Consider the following 18133-nt stretch of genomic DNA (forward strand, 5'->3'; position numbering starts at 1 on the left):
ATGTATAGTAAATTTATAGATCGTCAATCGTATCCATATGATACTTACATTGCACGAAGTGAGGTTATTTATTGTTCTCGTATATCAGAGAATAGAAAGGTATTGTAACTACCTGTAGATACATTAAGTAATTGTCTTAATATCTTCTTTATCTTAAAAGATTGATCAGCATAATTAATACGAATGACAAATGGCATATTATAATGCTACTAAGTGTTCATGATCTTGAAATTGTTGCAGTATCCATCCTTCTAAATAAAGCGTCATGCTAATCATATATATTCTTTGATTTGACTTTAGTTTCTATTGACTCTTTTGAAATATTTCTTAAATAGTATCAAAAGTTCTATTTTTACAGGTAAAGATAGAACAAGCTAATTCTTAATTAGGTATTTGCTGCCGGATGAGTACGATGGATAAAGTAGATGATCCTGTAAGCATGATTTTAAGAGCTAAAGATTGACTATATCATTAGTTTTGATCACTTTCCTTAATCTCTGTAAAATATACTTTCATAATATAATTTATATAGCTATTTTTACGTAGAAAAAAATTACTATTATGGATATCGTATGCCTAATATAAGCTCATATCTGTGCTTGTTCGTTACCCTACATATTCATTACATCAACACAATAATTGTAAAATTATATATTATTTGAATTTTCATCATGAAGAGTATTTGCAATTATTTGCGTGAATTTAAAAAGAAATCCTGTCAAGCCTATAAACCGGACAAAAACCATACAGGTAGAAATAAGTAAGTGTTCATTATGAATTAAAATCTTGTCTTTCAAGACATTCTATAAGATTATTATCGAATTCATACGACATGATATAATTTATGTATAATAAACTTCCAGGTGTACTTGCGGATTATATAGAGAAGACCATGAATGTATAGGTCGATTTCCGCAACAACCTTCAGACCAATATGTTCATTTACCAACAGATGCTTATGGAAGTATAGAGTTTATTGATCAGGTTCATGGATTTCAAAATGCTAAAGTGAGTAAGTTAGACGTAATTATGTCTAAATTGAACTATGGGTCATTCATTGATGGTAGTTTGACGTTTATTAATGATTCCACGTTTTATTCATTCCCGAAATTTGTACTTCTGGATATATTCTTTAATAATATAATATATCTGTGACCGTAGTTAGATATGATATACGAGATATTGAAAGGTATTTACATCATAATTCAGTTAAGTGGAGTATCCTAATAAAGCAATTAATGATGCCCTTTTCTTTCAACTTATATAATAGCTGCATGGATTTTGTACGCTATATTTTGCACATATTACCTTTGAGTATGCTCATGATTTTAATAATTGCATTGAGCGATTTTAAGTTATTATTATCATTTCTTCATAGTACATTCGTTTAGCTAATGATACAAAAATGGATAAGGTGGCACGTTTGCTTCGTGATGTGTGGAAGTTAATTGATAATAAGCAGCTACCAGATGTTATTTTATCCATTGGTGGCGGAGTTAAAGAATATAGGCCTAATAAAATTCTCGAAGAGAAGTTCCATGCCACCTTGATCAACGCAGCTGAAAATAATAACGTGTGGCTACTTACATGTGGCGCATTTGTTGGAGTCAGTAAAAATGTTGGAGAAGCTATGTTCGAATCTTTCTTTGAGCAATGGGCGTGCAATGATCGCATTAAGAAACCGAATAACTTAAAGTGTATTGGTGTTGCACCTTGGGGTTACATAGCTGACTCAAATAAATTAATTAATGACCCTAAAAATAATCTTAATGTATGTAGGATAGGACTCCAGTTCAATATAATTCAATTCATATTCTGACTTATTAGAGACTTATTTTATAATAAAATCGTTCAAAGAAATAATTTTTAGCCAATTTACAAACATTTATCGCTTTTAGCTGTATTTTATGTCCATTTGGCTCTCATTACTTACTGTTTTTTTGTGAAAAAGGAAGTTTAAGTCTTAAAAATTTTCGATTATAAGCCACTATGGCTATTAGTATAGTCAGATAAAAGAAGTGACTGCATTTCGTAATCCATTAATCAATTTTATAGCTAACACTGAAAGATTAAGTCGCTAATTTTATTTCGTTGTGGGTTGATTTATCTATAATTATAATCAGAGGGTTACCGTCTAAAATTTTGCCACCTTTAAATATTTAGCCAAAGAAGTATTCCGTGAATGCGTTGGTTGAACGTGGAAAGCCAACTTCGCTTGATCCATATCATACTCACTTTCTCTTGGTAGACGATGGTTCCCATGGCCGTTACGGCACAGAAATCGAATTTAGAGCTATGCTGGAAGCTTATTTAACAAAGAACTTAGGTGAATGTTAGAATAGTTTCATTCTTTGAAACACCTACGAGTATCTCTTTTGGCATGCTTATTATTATCTAAGAAAAGCTCTTATGATCGTTTGATATCAAGTAAATTAGGTTAATACAGAAGCAGTTGTAATGGGTAATTAAAGTTAAATATCATTATTAATGAGTCATATTATAACTGTTGTGTACGTAAACTATCATGATAGTGAAGGAAGTTACGAGTATAAACGTCAGATACGTATGTAGTTTATAAACAGATTAGATAGATTAGACCTTATGCCGTACTATGGGTATTCTAACTTTCTATAACTAGGTCTCTCTAAAATTAGTTTTTATATCAATTGATTATCTTACGAATACTGTAGTCCCAGCTAAATAATCTAAAGAATGTAGCATTATACATCATTGACTTACTTACTTATTTTAACTTTAGTCGGATGCTTTGCCATTATATACAGATTAGTACACGAGTAACAATTCGTACTATATGTTCTTGCTTTATACATTCTTGAATTGGTTATTTTAACTTCTAGCCAGATGCTTTGCCATTGTAGTGTTTTCATTTGTATGCAGTAGCAATGTATGTAATTAATTACAGCATTTAGTGCTAAGGTAATGGCATTAATATTTTTGATTGTTAAAGCAGTGTAAATAACAGTATAATATGGGCAATAAATTCATAATATTACATTTTATAAGAAGTAATGATGCTTTCATAAATGATATATAGTGGTAGGTGCTGGCTATGACTATAAGAAGTTTAAATTTTCTATCGAACATTATCCATTACAGCAGACCAAGGTGAAAAGGTTCAGATTCCTACTGTCTACGTTGTACTAGAAGGAGGTCCAGACATCTTTACTGCAGTTGCTGAGCGACTTAAGCGCGAGGTACCAGTTATTGTAATAGAGGGAAGTGGTCGAGCATCCTCTATTATCGCGTATGCCGTTCGTTCATGTGAAGAAAGGTAAAGATTGAATTGATGACCACCACATTAAACTTTGTGTAGACTCACTTCACGTGTAGTCACGTTGAGAAGTTATAATTACTAAAAATTGAGTTATTAATAACTATTTAAAGTATAAAATGATACTAGTGTATACCCCTAATCGCATTGCGTTGAGAAGTTACGATTACTAAAATTTGCGTTGACTAATGTCTATTTAATACATAAAATGATGTTAGTACCTAACTTGAATCGCAAATTAGATATTAAATCATGCCACTGATTAGAGATTTTCTTGATTTTTGACTTTTTATTGTTAATGGGCAAAAGAAATAATGAGTACATACTCACTATGGATCAAGAAAGGCTATTAAGAAAGATGATAGGCAAGATCTTTAGATTTTTAAAGGATGATAACAGACGAATGGAAGAATTGTTGAATCAGATAAGAATTATTATAAAGCAAAAAAATTGGGTAATTAATGCTTGTATATTAGCAAATTGAGTATGGGGTATTATTCATTAGGTTAATTAGAGGTATCTAAATTATTATTTTGCTCGCTAATTGTCCGTGAAAAGCTAATACTCTATATATTGTAGTATCTATTCAGCTTTTCGACTAGAAAATATTAAAGACTATAAATAAGAATTAAGCGATTGAAATTTATTTCGGGCTATACCGTATAGATTATGATCTTGATTCGCTAATATTGACACGAAGCTGATAATAAAGCAACTCTTTGCCTTTACTGTATAAACAATACCAAATCCGGAATAGGCTGGATTAATAGGCTAGCAAGCCTTCACTTTTTGCCAAGTGACTGATAACTGTATTGCATTGATAGACTCAACTCGTTAATTTGTCTCAGAAGGAAGATATAGCCACTGCTATCGCCAACTTATGGATTAAAGGTAAGATACCAAGATCAAATTTAGTTTTCAAGCAGAAGATAGCGGTAAGCAATTTATACTGTAGTTTATTTAGTTTTTGTATAAATGAGCTTTCCGCACAAATACTTTCGATAATTTGATACAGTATGTGATTAATTAATCAAGGTGATTTATTATTTTTGATAAATAAGCTTTATGTATGACAATTAGGAATATTTTCGATAATTTAATACGATTTACAATTAATTAATCAAGATGATTTATTGTTTTGATAAATGAACTTCTGCACAGCTATTACCAATATTTTCGATAATTTAATACGGTATACAAATAATGATGATTTATTATTTTTTCGATAGACGAGCAGTCTGTATAACTTTTAGCAACATTTCCGATATTTTGTAATTAATCAGGATAATTTACTATTTATTTCAGTGAAAGAAAAAGAGTATTCGAATACTACTGAAAATAATAATTCGACTACTGCTGAAAAAAAGGATTCGATTACTGCTAAAAATCTAAAATTTGCCTTAAAATGGGGCTGCGCAAATTTAGCGAGAGACCAAATAGAGAAAATGAGCTCATATGAACTGTCGGTGAGAATATTGAATCAACGGCTCATATTTTAATAGACAGCCCATCATAGATAGCATACTCTGCGGAGCTTTTGGCCCAGACCAAATTTAATTTCTTAATATTGAAAAACTATCTGAAATTAGATTTGTGGAAGCCTATCATATTTACTACTTTTGCATTCTGTTTGGTTTTTTGAGGCTAGTCTGAAAATTGTTGGACATTGATTGAAGAATCCATCAGTAACAACCGAGTAGAATGTATAGCAGTATTGCTAGAGAAGCTTGTTAATATTGATGATTTCTTAACGATAGCGATATTAAAAAATATGTTAAATAAGGTATGGTACTTTAAGAAATTTAAATGGATAATATGTTCGTGCTAGGGTGGCATTCCTTGCTAGCTATAGCTGAGGATTATTGTTATCGATTCTATTTTTAGTAAGTTGAGATATTTTTTGTAGCTATTACTGCCAAATGGAGCGGCTCATGTAGATTACAAGAAAGCTTTCGAATTTCTGAAAATGATGAAATCGAGTCAAGATAATTATAATACATATTTGTACCCTTGGATAATTGCAGAAAAAACAGTACCAGATGGCCATAACAGAATCCATTGTGATACAGGTTAGTACGGATAAATGTTTGAAAGTACTGAAATGATGTTTGAAAAATGAATTAGATTTCTCCTATTGATGTTTAAGATTTCATTTCAGCAAGTCAATTAAAAAATAGTCTAAAGATCTATTATTAGTCCTCCTGTTGATGAGCCTTAATTAATTAGGCCACCAAGAGTAAGAAATAGCTTATAAATGTTTAGAGTAATTTGCCTTTTGCTCTTTAATCTTTATTCATTCCGACATGTCTGACTATTGATTATAGGTCAAATAAGAGCCTATAAATTATTCATATGTAAAGCAACAATGTTTTTAAAAGAATATAAGATTACATAAAATTGTGATTGAGAGATTTTTCAATCTGAGTAATTTTGTTAATATGCTTGGCAATCTTAATCAATATTGAAAGTAATTTTATCGCGCCACCTTTGCATATCGACTATGATAATGGATACTCTTTACTTGTAATAACAGATGTTTTCCATCACCTATTTGTTCTGTGTGTTTTGAGCCAACGCTTTGAAATGGCTATGAAGATATGGGAGCGTTCATCGCATCAAATAGCCACCGCTTTGGTTGGGAAAAAATTAGTTGATAGTATTATTGCGCAGATTAATTTTAAAAGGGACACATCGGAATTGCAGGAAATGTCAGGGTAGGTTGATTAAAATTGAAATAAAATGAAATTCAGATCCATCGTGATGATTAAGCTTAGTGGTGTAATTCTATCGAGTGAGTTAATATGTAATTTTGTGCATCTTTAATTATAATACTACAGAAAATTTCAAGATAAAGCTGTTGAATTACTAGAAACTTGTTATCAAAACAGACTTTCATTAACGTCTATACTTATAACTACTCCAATTCCGGCTTGGGGCGGCAATAACTGTCTAAGATTAGCAGCTTCTAGTGAAGCAACTACCTTTATTGCTCACGTCTGTTGTCAGCATTGGCTAGAGAATGAGTGGGTTGGCAATACTACAGCAAAGATAAAAGGAAGAGTAAGTTACTATTGACTACTGCTGGAGTTAGTAGTCTAGAATTAGCAAGCTTTGCATTATATCTTAGTTTGCTGTTATAAATTTAAAAATTCTATCTAGTAGAAATATTTATTGCTTGACTAGAATATGAATTATTTAAGGAACGAAGGGGATGGTGTAATAACTTAAAGTTATGTGACTACTGCGGTATCGTATTACTCTGTCATATCTAGGAGGAGGGATCATCCAAAGCAGATTTCAATTGCAATCATTTTAAAGATTCTTGTTTAAAGTCACTACATGAAATTTGGAAATTCCTAAATGTTCCTAGAAATAAATTTTTCATTAGCTGGGTAAAGAATAATTGAATAAAGCTGCTGTACTAGTTAAATAAGGACTATATATTACTAGTGTTGCCTCATGACAGAAAAGGCATCGCAGGTTGCAACTAGTTTTACATTTTTAAATAATTTCATTCTATGTATTGGATGGCAATATTTATATATTTGGTATACAATGCCTGAAATTAGCATGAATACTTTTATTTTTGGCTTTTATATAGCTATTTTATATTGGGTTCCTAGTATTGTACGCTATAATGATTTTACTACAGCAACTACAACCACAGATTTCATCATTGGAAATCGCTCTCTTAATTTGGCAATCTACGATATTCATCGAATTTTCCCTGAAGGTAAAATAATTGAAACAAATTAGTCGGTATATAATAAGTGATTTGAACTATAAATTATCGACGATTAAAGATAATAATTTAGGGCTAATTTCTTGAAATAATTTTGTGTTCTCGTTATTAGTTCCTTGGCTCCAACAAACTACGATCTAAACCACAAAAAAAAATTAAGAGGCTGTATAAATTAGAAACAATCAACATTCTTCTCTTTTGGCTCTGTTTACTTCGATTTTTTTCAAGTCTTTTTGAAGTTGCTCGAATTTTCTATTGCTTCAATTTTGCTGTATATACCGTAAGAATTTTATCAGTCTGCAATGCAAGCGTTCACTTAGGACCAAGATTACTAATACTAAAGTCTGTGGTAGGAATGAAAATCTCTTTACTGACACTAACTACTTTTCGTCACTCATTGTGTTGCATTTAAAAACAATTCTAATCATTCTCACGTGAAGGTATATCTATAAATTGTCTGATCTATCTTCTTTGATGCTCTCATAATCTAGACGAAAGAAATTGGCTTTTTTTTGTTGTTGCTAGTTATTTTCATGATCAGTTATAGTGTGGCTAACTTCGGAATACTACAGGCTTCACAAACGCCCCAGCAGACAATTTATTCTCTATTTGCTGTTCCATATTGGAACATGTTTGGAGAATTGGATATCGACAGGATCACAGGTGCCCTTCCTTTCATTTATTTACGTTATGTCAATAAAATAACTAAAAACTTCGTATGACAGTACAAAGAGAGTTGGAGAGTTGGCTTTATTATTTCTAGAGATCTCAAATGAAATCGATAAAAATAGCTATTACTGAATATCTAATTTTTAGGAATGGATCAGGGCTGTTTTTTAAGTAATAGAACTATTGGCATTGATGGTAAACCTTGTCCTCGCAATATATGGCTAGCTCTACTTATGTTGGCAATCTATATGATTATAACAAACGTTTTGCTTTTGAACTTATTAATTGCCGTGTTCAAGTAAATAATTAGTAAACTTAATAATGTTTAAAACAATCTGATTATACTTATAGATCTAATCATTTTAATCTTTAACAGTCCATAGTCTACGGTATTACAAGAGTAATTTTATTTGCTTCCTTTTCGAATTGCAGCTATAAAATCAATTGATTCGGATAATTTAAATTGCATTTTAGCAATATTTTCACAGAGGTTGATCAAAATTCTAAAGAACTTTGGAAATATCATCGATATGAGATGATTCTGAAATATAAACGCAAATCACCCTTTCCTTCTCCCTTTTCCATCATTGGTATCTTAATAAATTGTTGTCGAGGAAAATTAGGGGCAGTAGATCAAGAAGGGCGTAAGTGTAATAGATAATTGATAGTGCTGCAATTTCAATATAATCGCTAATGAAAGTTAGCAGTAGCACTAACAAAAATGTCCGATACTGAGCAACATAAGTAATCCATTCTCAGTCGAATTCGATAAAGGCTATTCTAATTCATGAATTAATAAATTAATTATTATCAAATACCAATCACTTCAGCATCCACAGCCAAGCAACGTGAACACAAGTTATTTCTAAAATTTGAAGTAAACTGCTATCGACAAATGCTAAGGAAAAATTTAGTAGCTTCTGAACTAGGCACGACTAAGGAAAATGAAAAATCTAGGTAGTATTTGAAAAGCCTATTAGCTAACCCTAATGATTCTCGTAGTGGCTATTCGAGAAATTTATTGTGTTATTCATATAGTTACCTTGTTTCTTTATCTTAGCTATGCCGATGAAATTGATGCCCAAGTAGATGTCTCAGATTCAGAAAATTCATCAGAAAGACAAGCAACAAACAGAGCAGATAATAATTCTAAAACATCAATAACGTGTGTTTAAGGAGTTGCAATGCTTTGTCTATCTCTTGATCAGGTGTCAGTCCTTAATCTTTGATTCTTTTAAATTTATTAAAAATTATTTTATGAGTTCTATGCATGATAAATCTATTATCACAACACTACATTGATAGGGGTACCTATGGACATTAATTTATACAGAATAATTTGGTATTTTTGTATAATGATGTAACAAATACACATCGTATAATTAATATTTTTTGAAAAGGAATATACACACTTCAATATGTAATTCAGAAATCGTAAATATATACCTTTAGAAATTTCATTTCTTACATTTTAGTATTTATTAATTTAATTTAAATCAATAAGATCAGCTTATCTTGATGGAGTACTTAAAATTAAAGTGAATGTCAGAGCAAACCTTAACTATAGTTCTGAACCTTCACATGAAAATCGAGGGTACATATTGATAGCTCTGGACTGATTTCTATAATCTGATAGATCACTTAAAAGGTATATTTCAAAAATTTTATTGGATTTAAGGAATCATTTGGTAGCTAGAACTCTGATGTACTTATGATATTTTAGATTAAATTGTTACAGTAATGCCCTATGAGACTTGAAAAAGAAATGTTGATATCAATAAATTGCCATAGTTGATTATCTTCTAAGCTGCATGCAATATAGATTATAAACGCAAGCTTTTATTATTAGTTTTTAAATTCAGTAGCATAAGTCCAACAGTCTACATGTTGAGTTCATGATGGCTACAGTTGTTGCTTTTGTAAAAGCCAGCAATACCTACAGGTATGCAATCGAATTGGTACACTGTGATAGTGAATTTCTATTTCAAATTACATTTATTCAGAATTAAATCACTGACTTAATCCAAAATCTGCTATTGACCCTTCATACATATTTGATGGATGACCGAGTATACGCACTGTACATTAATGTTGAGCATTCTATTAAAGGTATTTATCCAATCAGGTAGGTTATCTACCAATATAGATACCGAAAAGCGTGAATTTTTAGTAAATTATTCCAAATTTAGATGATGAAAAGCCTTCAAATAAGAGTAAAAATACCCATACATATCAGTACATAAACAGTAAATGCCTCCATAGAAATATCAAAATTGGCAAAGCCTGATTTGATCTAGTGTCTGGATATCAGTTTTCAGCAAAATAGAGCAATTTTAATGACCCGCTAAAACTATAATTTTAGCACATAGTACCTTTATACTTTTAAAATCCTTCAGTATAAATATAATATGCATACTTATTACAGTGCAGTGAACATGGAAAAATTTTATAGATATCCTAGAATATAATCTCCGCAAATAATAAATCATATTATGATCACTTGTTATCCTGGTTTAAGCATTTGACAAACTCTACCAATCTACTCTGTATGTGCTTGACTTTTTCTGTAAGATAAAAAAAATACAGTTACATCAGGATAGACCCTAATTTACAGTACAAGCATTTCAGAAAATATATACGGTTAAGGTAAAAGGAGGTCTTACTTAGTTTTTCAGCTAGAATAACTTGATCTCCAGTAAGAAGTTTCTTTTTACAGCTATCATCATCCTCTATTTCGTCAAGCGCTTGCTTCGCTTCTTCTTCTAGTCTTCCAAATTCATGGTTTACTACTTGTTGCCGTAAAAATCTGCTGCTACTGTTCAGCATTGATTGCATTCTCCAAAATAATACTACGGCATCGCATTGCAACTATAATTTTTAGAGTACATGTAGAGAATATTATTATTGTTAGGCATTGTTTCGCATACCTTCCCATTTATGTCTTACCTCATCATTTCCTAACTTCCGGTGAAAAAATGCACCTTTGCATTCTTGGGCTTCCGCTATAGCCATCTGCAAAAAATGCTTTCGATACTGCAAGCGCCATATCTCTTCAATCTTAATCATAATAGAAAGATATACTAATGAATCGAAAATGACAGTTGCTATACGATTACAAATATTTACCAGTTCTTCCGAAACCGTATGTCCTTGCGTTTCTAGGTTTCTTTTTACCATTATTACTTCATCGAAATCTAAGTGTGACTTATGACTCTATTAAACAATATATTTAGCGCATTAACCTAACAATTTCTTGAATATATGGCTTATAACTAATAAAGGAAAGAAAAGGCTACCTTTCGACTTTGTAGCAATTTTTGAAATTCTAATCCTGCTGCTTGTCGTAACAGCTACAAATACGATCGCAAGGCTAAATTAGCTAAGAGTTATCGTTTTATTGCTCTAAAACAGCTGATAATGCAAGAAAAATATACTGTACTAATCTCAATGACTAGTAAATATACCTGCTCAGGTGTGGTTGATCTCCATGACATCCACCTTTCAGTGAAGTTAGGGCCTGTTAGTTGGTTCCACTCATTAATTGCTTGCTTAAGTTTATCGTTTAAAGTTTCTTCCAAGAATTTAGCTGCAGATTCCCATTGTTGTTTGTCAGGAACTGATAAATCTTCCAGTGCATTTGACTGGATGACATGCTGCGAAGCAATAATGCGACCAATTACACATTGTGATGGTTCAATGAAATATAACGCTAAAACTAACTCACCATTTTTTCAATATTATTGTTTGAGATGGTATGATTTCTGTTACAAATATTAATAACAGCTTCTTTCAGATCATCAAATAGCTTGTTATCTACGCTAGACATTCCAGCACTTCGGGAGACAGCAACGTTCTAATGCCCAAGTCAAGTATAGCCAGGCGATATCTTAAAATTTTTATAGCAGGAAATCAATTACATAGTTAAGAGGTACTAATACCTTTCGCAAAGCAGCTGCAAATTCATCCAGTAACGTTTCCCATCCAATCTGTGTACATCCGGCATGGTAGAAACTTACATCAGATACATAGTAGAATATCAAATTTTAAATTAGAATAGTGCAACATACCGTAACACAGTTGCCGGATAAGTGGGACTTTGACCATTCTTTTAACTTGATATCGGCATAGGTATTAAATTTACTAAAATGAACTGATTATTAGTTTCCTTGCATTTATAAGATTACGTGGGATATGCTGTACAATAGGAGCACATTCATACCTAGATGACTCCGTTTGTGCAGCTGGAATATAAATATTTTCTACAAAATGTTCTGAAATGCTGAGCCATAGTTTATCCTTGAGTTTCGTCTCCCTATAAATATTTATGATAGATACATAAGCAATGATATAAAATAATTACAAATAAGTGACTTTCCAACACATACCATTCCATCGGTTGCAGTTGACTTAAAGTTAAGACCGTATCTAATATTTCAGCTTTACCTCGATCGAATAATTCATTCTATAACAAAATTATAGTATCGAAATATTTTACTCCTAATACGTATATAAGCAAGGGCCTACTATTATTTGCAAAACAAACCCTATCAAGCTCTCTCCTTCCAGGAAATCTATTTTTCCATTCAGTTTCTAAGTTGAATCGGATAGCTAGTCGAAATTGACATATGAAAATTGAATATTAGACGTTAGAGCAGTTAATACGTATAAAACAGAAGTGCATAAAAATAGTGAAACATTGGAAGTATTTCATGTAGACAAACCTTGGTAACTATCAGATTGTTGTTCTACTGATTCCTTCACCATTTTCCAAAAGCACTCAGAAACTGCACGGCTAAGATTTTGAGTATTCATTTGTGTAGCCTTGATAACGTTACTTCTGTATCATCATAGCAAATATACATGAGTAACAAATCACAAGATGCCAGTTTATAGTTTACAGTACTATAATAATTGAGTTACTCATGCAAGATATAACGAACCTAAATAGTTTAGAATTTCTGAAGTATTCTTCTTCATGTTGTCTAATAGTCTCAATGCTGTCTTCGGTGTTACCTTTAAATTTTTCAATAAGGAGTCAACGATTTACAAGACAGAAATGCACATCATTTTGTGATACTAACCTCTACCGGTAACAACAGCAAAATAACCTAGAGCCTTCATTGGAAATAGTCGTCCTTCCAAAGTTTTCTTTATCTGATCAACAAGAACGGAACAATTTTTAGAGTATCCGTGTAAAATAAATAAATATAATACAGCGCCAGCTTTGATTGCTTAATAACATACTCTATCTGGGTTAGCTAGCGATTTCTCTGCCAGATCAGCTTTAGTAAGAACAAAAATGGTCCTCTTTCCTAAAGTCAGACAGAAGACGCTATATAAGGATAAAAACTGATTCTATTGAAATTTAGACAATTCGACTTGCCATACCTTGCTTATCAACGGAGTTGACAAGGTCGGTAACTATACTTCGTTCAGCATCTACGGAACCATCTAAAAACGCATATAATGTATAAGGAAAATATAAATTCTTCTTAACGGCTACTATGCTAGCTATTACCGGCAGTAACTCTTTAATTGTTATACAACTACTCATTTTTGTTACCTTGAATACATAAAATGATGGAATTTGGATTTTTCATGTATTTTCTAAGCAACAGCATACAATTTAATGCTTAATTACAAATTTAGTAACAATATTCAAAATAAAAATAAAAACAACGAACTTGCTCATTTCAATAATGTCTTCTCTGGTACTTGTAGCCATTCCAGCTGTTACCGTCTGTAGTAAGGTGATCATAAGAAATGCCAAGTCATTAATAGATCGAAATAATTTTTGTTAATTAGCACAAACAAATGATTACACTAATTATTCCGGGCAGGTCTACGAGAACCATTCTCTGTAATCCAGGTCCTTTAACACTCATTGAAATAGTCTATAGTTGTAAGTACCCAATATATGCGAATTAATTGTAAGTTATTAGCTAGTGCAAGTGAGGTATCGACATTACCGATCTAGATACTAGCATCTACAATAATATACGCATAAATAGTACTTACTTCATGGCTAACTGTCTGCCCATTTTGAACGCTGGCTTTCATCCTTCTTTCAACTTCTTGTCTAAGGGCGTTCAACTATAGGTAATCCATCATAACGGATAGTGTTTTATAGTTAAATTTGGTTAGAATAAAGTGATAATACAGTATTGGCGTGGTATATACCTCAGGCTCCTGATTTAAGTCATACTCTCGGTCGTTGTTTTTAAATTGTGCAATATGGCGCGGACCTTCAGATAAAGTTACCATAACAGGAGATCTTGTCATCATTTCACCAGAGCCTCTGGGAAATATTCTTGCTCTTGCAATCATTTCTAGGACACTGGTCTTACCAGCACTTTGATCACCGACAACGACAACCTGAAATATATATTTCGAAATTAATACAGGGAATGTGGTTATGGAGAAATTCATCAAAAAGGAATTGGAAAACTAAAACGTAAACAAATTTTGGGTGATTATACGTGTATTACATATAACTAGCTAGTGGTAGAGGAAACTAATATACCCGGGGTAAGCTATCCTGGGTATCATAATTGGCGTCGTAGTCAGCCAATAAATCCAATACATCTGAATACATGTCAATCAGAGATTTCTTGATATATTTAGCTTTTTCACTTTTTCCCATCTTCAATATTTGCTGTCGTAAGTCTCTATTAGTCTTTTCAAGCCTAAAAGGAGCATTGAATGTCAGGAAATAGTATATTATTGTTGGATGCATACCTACATAAACTTTTCTACATCTATATGCGTAATTTATCTATTTCATATACGCATAAACACATAATTACATTAAAATTTGCTAACAATTTCTGCCAATGGAGAACTAAAATAACCATATTTATCATTCTTTTACACAGTATTTTCTATTCTTACTTGTCAATTTCATGTTGTAAGCGTTGTTGAATTTCTACTAATTCACGTTCGGCCTTATCAGCCCTTTCTTTTAGGCTTTCTTTATCCGCTGCATCTTCACTCATAAAACTGTTCTTAGGTACTGTATGGTCTTCATTGGAATTATTATTATTATCTTTGTTAAATACATCTGAAAAGATCATTTTTAAAGTAAGCCTTTTGAAGGAAACAGCAATCGATATCAAGATCAGATCCACATCGTCAATTCTTATTTAAATTTACTCTCAAGAAAGGACTTGCTGGCTTGGGTTTTGTCGCTATCGGCGGATTCTATCAATAATGCAAGAGCTGATTAGTTCATAACAGTAACAATTTAATTTTCTGGATATAGTGTAGCCTTATTTACTACTGAAATGATGTACATATCTATCTTGACGATAAGTAGATCAAATGAGTACGCTAATGGCCATAAACACTTATATACGAGTAATAATAACATTTTTGACTCTTCTAAGTAATCAATCATCACTGTAGTAGTTACAAGTTCGATTGGAATTTAAAACTACCATAAAACTTACGTAGCATTTGAGATAGTGTAGTTTTAATTCGAGCCAACGAATCGCTTAAGCCATTGGCCCAGGTTAAGTCAGGTAAAGAGCTTTTTAATGCGTCATATTTCTGTAGTGAATTAAATGGTTTGAAGAATAGTATTTTGATTAGTTAATTCGAGATACGAAACAGTAATTACTATTTCTGTTGCAACCAATGAAGAAGTTAATAACGGTATTTTCATCAACTCATTTAAAGTATGAGCTAGCTATCATATTAGTACCATTACCAACGAAATTGTTTAAACTATTTAAGCAGATTAAATCGGGTCAAGAGCTATTAAAAGAGTTTATAAACTAGTCTTATTTCTACAATAGATTGAATAGTTGTTAGGCAAGGTACGAGTATTGCTATTATTTCTTTTGGAGTGTGAGTTAACCATTTTAACTAGGCATTAACAACGTGTTATCCGAAAAACTGAGTTAATTATATGATCAATCGATACACTGTCAGTTGCATCCATTTACCACTTTGACATAAACTCCAATACCAACAGCGGAACCAAGAATAATATATCGTGGTTTGACCAGCCATAGAAAGGGAAAGGAAGTGGTTCCTTTGGTAGTCTTTTGGCTACAATATCGCCTTAACCATTGTCGTTGTCGACCATTACAAGGTCTGTGGTTATTGAGTACAGGAGTAGCGATGGATCTCGATCGCACCCTAGATAGAATATGGATCCAATTTCAAAATTACTCTACTATTACAATAAACGACGAACATTGTGTATAGCGAGTAACTTATTTCAAAGATTTATCAAGTTGACTACGGTCAAAAGTAATTATGGAGCATGATGCAATGGCTAAGCATATTGAATTTAATCGTCGACGCTACAAGGCGTAGTAGTGCTACGATGGTACCTATTATCGTTATAATTGAAGTCCTTTTTGTAAAATTTTAGTCTCTTTTACCGTCGTTAAAAGTAATGTATCATTTATGAAAGATATTTTATGAAGAATTGGATCAATATCAAAACGTTCAATCAAAGTATAGTGGCATAGACTAAATTATAGAGGCATATTCTCGATGCATGGGAAATTTGCAATGACATCATCAACAGTACAAGTATCTGGCCTATCGACTCGATATCTTATTGCATAACGCCTAACAGACATTATCTTAAGATCAGTACTCTACCTGCAGGTATAGGTGCATAATCTATACATTCGATTGGATCGATGTCACCAATTGAGCAGTGAATGATCAAGTTGTAAAAGCAAGAAAGAATAAGGTCAGTGCCTTCCCTGAAAGCACCAAGATGGAGGTCGTTAACCGAAAAGTCTCCAGTTTATCTAACAGTCAAGTCGAAGAGTTGTTATGGTGCAGTACAGTGTACAGTACAAAGTGAACCAAAGTGTACTGTACTGTACTGTACGTACTGTACGGAATACACGGACTGCACTGTACGGACTATACGGACTGTACTGTACAGTACAAACCGCGTGGACAGTACGGACTACAGTACTGTATACTGTACAGTACTGTACCGTGCCGTACTGTACTGTACTGTACAGTACAGTGCCTTCCAAAATACTGTACTGTACAGTGTACACTGTACACTGTAAATCTACAGCTGGACGGGACGGGAATTCCCTACCCATGGTACTTTACAGGTACGGTACGGCATAGTATATGGCTAATATTGGTCAGTAGACCAGCCATCGACAGGCCATGGATTTCTAGAAGTAGCTAGAAGTCCATCGCTGAGTGGAAACCTTGTCAAAATATCGTCAGGCCATCATTTAAAACTTGCGATATTAATTTGTTCATTCTGTGTTTACCTGACTTTAAAACTAGCAAATAAACGATGCTGTACGTCCTAATGTCCCTAAAATACTTTTATTGTAAAAATCGATAGTGAATGATTAACGTCAGCCCCGGAGGATTGCCAGTTGCAAATGAAACCACTGAAACCAATTTTCCTCTTCTTGTCATATTAAATGACTATACTATGATGTCATTGCCCATAAGTAGCGAAAGCCTTTACCCTACCTCTAAGCTTAAGCACTTAACCAGGCTTCAAAAGTACGAGTTGTCTATCACTTTTAAAATTGTCTTGTGTCATGCACAGGCGGGATAAGATATTTTTCTCAAGTACTACATCGATCTGATGCACTTTACTTTAGGTACAAGATATTTTGCATAGATTAGCCTCACTGGATGGTATAAGACATTTTTTCCATCAAAATGGATGTGTGTATATTACATATTACAGCATTCTCTTTTAGCAACAAGACAAAAAAAGAAGTCAAAAGTAAAGTGTCTACTTGCTAGTAACATTCTGATGAGTGCTTTTGTAGTTTAGTTATCTCACTGTTGAGTTACTACGGTATATACGGGTGGGTTGATTATATTATACTGCACACTCTGTACTATATTAATAGTACTGTATAGTATAAAAATATCTTATAATAGATCAGTTACTGATATTCTTCAACCAATGGATAGTGTAAAAATATCAGAATCATTCATTTTAGAAATAATTAACCAATAGACCATTTATTGATTCATTAACATTTTACACAGGATTATTATGATAGGCTTATTCAATATGTAAACGTTCTAGTGGTAGGTGAGTTATGATCGCCTATGCGGTATCGTTATAGATTTGCAGTTATAAGTTATTCTTACTACGCATATATTATATTTTCATCAGTGTATCCGAATGGCATTATTAAGAGCATTTATGAGCTACCAGCCGGTCACAGATGAAAATGAAGTTTAATCATGAAAATTAAAGATCCTATCTACCAAATGGACTGCAACCTATGCATGAGTATATTCGACAATTACCTCGTATGATCATGACTTTGACTTGCATGAATAAGCTACCGAACAGCTATGCGCAGTGAAAGCAAGCCAGTTAATTTGTTCTTAGCTTTGGAGATAGATAAAGATTTTAAGTACTTCAATCAAGATACTGCATATCCGTTCAACTCTGTAGTATGGTA

General features: G+C 32.5%; 3 protein-coding genes across 3 annotated transcripts; 2 read left to right on the plus strand and 1 right to left on the minus strand.

Moving 5' to 3' along the window:
• Nucleotides 1–3296, plus strand: TRIADDRAFT_57356 (uncharacterized protein; the record flags this gene model as incomplete). The annotated part of the gene is made up of 6 exons (XM_002113286.1): nucleotides 1–99; nucleotides 678–760; nucleotides 864–1008; nucleotides 1379–1771; nucleotides 2164–2332; nucleotides 3118–3296. 6 exons carry the CDS (start codon nucleotides 1–3, stop codon nucleotides 3294–3296), a joined length of 1068 nt encoding a protein of 355 aa, XP_002113322.1.
• Nucleotides 3297–3623: 327 nt separating this feature from the next.
• Nucleotides 3624–8878, plus strand: TRIADDRAFT_57357 (uncharacterized protein; the record flags this gene model as incomplete). The annotated part of the gene is made up of 13 exons (XM_002113287.1): nucleotides 3624–3746; nucleotides 4117–4183; nucleotides 4598–4758; nucleotides 5199–5361; nucleotides 5826–6006; nucleotides 6130–6352; nucleotides 6945–7025; nucleotides 7147–7314; nucleotides 7526–7697; nucleotides 7851–8001; nucleotides 8178–8347; nucleotides 8534–8660; nucleotides 8764–8878. The coding sequence occupies 13 exons, from the start codon at nucleotides 3624–3626 to the stop codon at nucleotides 8876–8878; spliced, it is 1902 nt and encodes a 633-aa protein (XP_002113323.1).
• A 1321-nt stretch (nucleotides 8879–10199) lies between these two features.
• Nucleotides 10200–14698, minus strand: TRIADDRAFT_27324 (uncharacterized protein; the record flags this gene model as incomplete). The annotated part of the gene is made up of 24 exons (XM_002113645.1): nucleotides 10200–10267; nucleotides 10367–10571; nucleotides 10650–10760; nucleotides 10830–10916; nucleotides 11000–11053; nucleotides 11168–11356; nucleotides 11428–11556; nucleotides 11642–11689; nucleotides 11771–11843; nucleotides 11923–12011; nucleotides 12085–12165; nucleotides 12247–12311; nucleotides 12425–12540; nucleotides 12644–12716; nucleotides 12785–12857; nucleotides 12948–13015; nucleotides 13092–13154; nucleotides 13267–13310; nucleotides 13388–13443; nucleotides 13526–13597; nucleotides 13722–13796; nucleotides 13884–14078; nucleotides 14227–14389; nucleotides 14595–14698. The coding sequence occupies 24 exons, from the start codon at nucleotides 14696–14698 to the stop codon at nucleotides 10200–10202; spliced, it is 2301 nt and encodes a 766-aa protein (XP_002113681.1).
• Nucleotides 14699–18133: the final 3435 nt, after the last annotated feature.

This window comes from Trichoplax adhaerens, genomic scaffold, assembly GCF_000150275.1.
Source record: "Trichoplax adhaerens TRIADscaffold_6 genomic scaffold, whole genome shotgun sequence".
In the NCBI taxonomy this organism is placed as follows: domain Eukaryota; kingdom Metazoa; phylum Placozoa; class Uniplacotomia; order Trichoplacea; family Trichoplacidae; genus Trichoplax; species Trichoplax adhaerens.